Source organism: Helobdella robusta (assembly GCF_000326865.2).
Source record: "Helobdella robusta unplaced genomic scaffold HELROscaffold_15, whole genome shotgun sequence".
Taxonomy (NCBI): domain Eukaryota; kingdom Metazoa; phylum Annelida; class Clitellata; order Rhynchobdellida; family Glossiphoniidae; genus Helobdella; species Helobdella robusta.
Genome location: NW_008703839.1, coordinates 3,068,648 through 3,073,979, shown reverse-complemented (window position 1 = coordinate 3,073,979; position 5,332 = coordinate 3,068,648). Strand labels below are relative to the sequence as shown.

The window sequence follows — 5,332 nt, the reverse complement described above, 5'->3', positions numbered from 1 at the left end:
CCAACCCTGTGGACAAATTGATTGAATGATTGATCGAACATAACTTCGATTTCATGCACTATGACTCAATTCCTAACAAAATTTTTTTATATAAATATATCACTAAACACACGCGACCACAACAACTAGGAACGATCAAAACTTATTTGTTAACTAATTAAACTACTGTAAATAATAATAATAATGGTAATAATAGAATTAATATATATTTCTATTATTACCATAATATATATATAATGTAATAAATTATATGAGCTTCGACTACAATAAAATCAAATTAATAAATAATTAGAGAAGATGAATCAATAAATAAATTATGTTCAAGTTAATTATAGAATAAAATAAATAGAAAGAAAAATCATTTAAAAACAAAATGCGAGTGTGGTCATCTGAATCATTTAATCGTTCAACCACTAGCTACAGATAAAACCCCAACAACGAAGCCTGTTGAAGATGGGATTCAGTCGAAAAATTCCGGCTCAAATCTTTTGATGAGTGAAATTAGTGAGCGTTTTGAAAAAATAGCTATCACAAATAATTAAAATGATTTTGACGAGAATTGAGCCTGAAAATATTTCTTAGACGATGATCAATATACACAATGGCTGGCACAAATGATTTGTATATAAATACATTTTCACGACCAATCTTGCTTTTCAAATTTTCTCTACAAAATTGTCGCCATTTTTGTCCTGAGACTTTTATCAGGTTTTGCTTAACACATGATGTTGAAAATCATTCTAAAATACTAAGCATGAACTGTCGTGTTGTTGTAAATAAACAGGACATGTTGAAATTATTGGCTGATGAGATTGCAATCCCTTTTGATTTTATTGCCTTAACGGAAAAAAGACATATAAATGAATGAATCAATCAATCAATCAATAAAAAAACTTTAGTGCAAGTTAAAAATAGAGAAAAAATAAAAAGATAAATAATTTTTAAAACAAAAAGCAAGTGCAGCCATCCACCTCACAACACCCTACGGACAGGATTCTTGTTATTCCACAAAGAACACATTTTGGGTTTTTTCATGATTGGCTGAACACCAATGGAAATACTCTGATGTGGGTGGTGATGCACCATCTCTTGTTCAGACTAGGGGTGTTCCATTTGCCTTTTTTCTCACCGTCTTCTTTTAGCCTTGTGCATTGGTTCTTCAAATTGGTTTATTTGTTGTTTAATCTTTTTCGGTCTGGGTTTTTGTTGGAGTTTCATTTCTTCCATTGTTTGAAGTAAACTTTGTTCTAATTTATCAGCAAGTTTTATAACTTTGCGACTTCCGCTTGCACCTTCCTCCGCTTCTTCCTCCTCTACAGCATCAAAACAAATTTTAGCTGCTATGATACAATTGTTCGCCATCGGCCTATCCAGGTTCAACAAAGTCTTCTGCCTGTCTTTGGATCATTTTAGTGAAAATTGTTGGCAAGCAGGTTAAAGTTGCTCGGTGAGGTAGGGCACCATTCACTGGAAGGAAAAGGTTCAGGGTCTTCCAAGACGGATGCCTCTTCCAATGTGTTTAGCTTTTTATTTTATTTTAGTCTATCTGCTTGGAAATCAGGCCTCAAATACATGGCACTCGCTTTCTTGAGCATCTTCCTCGTTATTATTTCAGTGAAAAATTAACTCAATAAATATTTTTTTAACTGCTTAGCAACAAATTACTTTTTGGGGAAAAGTTAAAAATGAGCTGAAAATTCTCAGACACAATTTTTATTCGAAATTTTTCTCTGGGGTTTCAGCTGCAATGCAACAAATAAGAATTGATTTGCAAATGCAGTTCGATCCTCCCATTATACCTATCCTTAAATTTTTCCAACAAAGATAATTAAGTGGTAAGTTAACGTTTGAATCACCCTTTGTCAACCCTTTATATTTTTTTGTATGCGAGCATTTTTGTCGAGGATCTATGTGCAACAAAGTGACTGGCGCATTCAATCTAACTATTTAATTGAAGTGCCAAACAAAGCAATTATTAAATCTAACTATTTAATTGAGGTGCCAAACAAAGCAATTATTTCTCGATAGTTTACTTCATTACAACTATGAGTAATAAAATAAAAAGGTGATGATGATGGTTACCATCTTGGTAGATGACCATATTATGGGTCGCTGTTGAATTGAACTTTGTCGTTAAATTTAGTTACAATTTTGAACAATTAATTTTTATTATCAGTTCAATACATCGGTTAGCCAACCAGTTAATCCATTGTTTTGATTTACAATCATTTTGATATAATGTGATTAGCTTCAAAGATGATGATGATATTACAATTAAAATAATTAGGACTATGATTATGATGATATTTACATACACAAATACACACAAACACATACAACACACCTACACATACATACATACTTTTAATCTTTCCCTTTAGTTTTTTTTTATGTTTAGCTGTTAGCTAACTATATGTAATGTTGACAAAGTACTAGAAAATTTATAATTTTCAAGGCTTCTTTATTTCATAATTAAACTGTTTGAAAATTCCAAAAATGTTCGTAAAATTGTTGCCAAAATGATTATAAAATCATAAATTCCAAAAAGTTGTAAAAAGGTTTGGAATGATATATTATGATAATTGAAAAACGTCACAAAATAAATTAATATTAATCATTAGGTCACATCCTACTTATCATCATCCACGTTGCTTTCATGGACTCGTACTGTCCCTTGAACGGTGACCAGTCCACTCCAGATGCATAATGTTGACTGTGGTTGCCTCCAGGATAATAAAATCCATTAAAGTTGCATCCGTGGCAGGAAGTGTACCACCAAGCTCCCAAGAAGGACTGAGCACAATTTCCAGCGTAGATGTCGTTATCTCGATCCCACGTTGAAAATGGATAATTCTTTGGTGCCACACCTGTTGCTGAAGTATTATTATTTACTTTCCTCATTTTTTAAATTTCAACAAATATCCAATATCACTTTTTATTCTTTGAAAAACAGTAATTTTTAAAGATAGCAACCGAATGTTTGATCTAAGACTTAACTTAATTGCAATTTTGCATTTATTTGCATATATTTGAGTCACCCAAGATTTTTGATTTCTATGATAATGGCAATTTGTTGTTTTTGATCACTTGAAAGCTAATTGATACAAATAATGGCAAGTCGTGGTCTAACCTAGGCAGCAATGATCATGCAAGACATCAAACAAATCATTACAGAAGCTAAAATAAAGACTCGCAGTACCAATTTCCATCTGAAGTGTACGTGCAGACGATCAAATGAAACATTGCAAAACTTCGAAACATTTGATGGACAAAAACTGCAAATAAGTTTGTAAAGCAAAATGGAGTACATACGTTTTAAGAAATTTATTTAATTTACAACCTGTTAATTTTTTTTTTATTTTATGAATTTTATTCAAGATAAATCTGTTAATTGTAACGGTGAGTATTTGGTTTAGCCACTGACTCTAATAATTATTGACTTTTTTTATGATAGACGTTTTTCTATTCTACATTCAACTAATATGAATCTGGTGTTGGATACATTTAGATTGGATGTTGGAGATGGAAAATTGTTATCCCACTGCAACATTGTGATTTTGAAACGATTAAATTTTTTTTATAATTTTTTGAATTTATTAGCCCTTCATAAACCAAAATTGTAAAAGATTTAAAAAGATCTTTCTTGATTGTCAAAATCATATGGCATCAAATAAAAATTTAATGAACAGCATGGCAGGTTAACGCATGTTTATAGCAAATAAAATTATTTAATGAAAAAAAAAATTATTTTATATTCATAAGTTTAATTATTACTCTAAATTTTAAAAAAAATTCAGTTGAAAATGAGAGTAGTCAATGTTTATCTCTCGGAGTCAGCTCAACAATAGGCTTTTGCTTTTTTGTTTAAATGATGTTTTCTTTTAATATGGTTTACTGACATTTCCTAAACATCATGTTAACTAGATTCATTTGTCTGACCAAATTCAAATTTTACTTATTTGATTGACGCTCATTACCTTTTTAAAATTTATCCATTGATTCTGTCGACGCAATTTCATAAAAAGTGAGATGAAAGTTTTATTAATAAGCGGATGAATTGAATCGCTTCGCTATAATTCGAAAAGTTCATCGCAATACTTTATTTTACGGTCTAACATATATGTGGCATATTATGTAATAAGAAATAAATTTTCTTGCTACTCAAAATTGTTTTAAACATTATAAACAAATTGGGACTTATTATCAATTGTAAATACTTCAAAAGTTGTGTAAACTTACAAATATTTCCGTAGCACACATCAAATCTTATTGTGTAGTTGTTGACTTGAGAGTCCAAATAGAACTGCGTGTGGAAGACATGAAATGTTGAGCCGTCAAACGCCACTGCCTCAGCTTTCATCTTGTACGAACGTTGTGTTGTTATTTCATTTATCAGACGATTGCCTGTTCGTTGTTTAGAAATAATATTTATAAGAAAAAACACAACTTACGTTAAATACTTTAAAGCACAGGTGTATACGGAGCGTTGGAGTCGATTGAAAATTATCCGACTCCGGCCCCTCATAAAATTCTGACTCCCGATTCCAACTCTGGTTTTGACTCTCAGAAAAAATTTCCCATTTTTGCATCGTGCTTTATTATCATTACTAAATAGAAAATATTTTAAAAAACACTTCAAACCAGTCAACATAATTGTTTTTCTTAGTAAAATTACTTTTTTGTTATGTTTTAATTTAAAACATACCGAAACAAAATTACGTGATTTTATTAACATTTTTAGCTTTTCTTTGAGTATTAAAAATGAATTTTATGGCTAAACATATTTGTCTTCTAAAGAACAAGATATTAAACAAATTTTCAGAATAAAAATTAAAAATTTTGTAAAATTCATAACGTTTTCCGGAATTAGATAAAAAAATTTCGACTTTGGTCTCTCAAAAAAAATTCCAACTCTGAGTCCGACTCACTGAGTATAAATAAGTAAATGAATAAATATATAAACAAATAATCAGTTTTCAAATAAAATATTTTGTTAAACCAAGCCAAAATTCTCCGTTCAAGTTTCCAAATCCATCAGAATATTCGTTCCAAGTTCTGAAGAAATCGACGCTGCCGTCCAACCGTCTTTGAAACACCTTTGTTGATTTGCCGTTGTTTGTAAATCAATTGTTGCATTTTCATGCGTCTAAAGTTTAAACTAATATTTTAGTGTTTCATCTTGTTCTCATTGCCTCTTTTGTTCTTTGTTCCCACTAATTTCATTTATTTATGCCAAATATTTCTCAAATGTTTGTTACTTATTTTCAAACTACGTTTGTTAATTTTGGTTGACTTTATTTTAGATAATAAAATGTTACAAATCAAGTTTTCT

The 5,332-nt window shown here is 30.3% G+C and overlaps 1 protein-coding gene across 1 annotated transcript; it reads right to left on the bottom strand.

The window, feature by feature from the left end:
* Window positions 1-2,622: 2,622 nt before the first annotated feature.
* On the bottom strand, window positions 2,623-5,096 carry HELRODRAFT_74951 (hypothetical protein; the record flags this gene model as incomplete). Its single annotated transcript, XM_009015262.1, has 3 exons — window positions 2,623-2,896; window positions 4,257-4,404; window positions 5,000-5,096. Coding segments are annotated over 3 exons (519 nt in total), but the record flags the coding sequence as incomplete, so codon positions are not given.
* Between the last annotated feature and the right edge of the window lie 236 nt (window positions 5,097-5,332).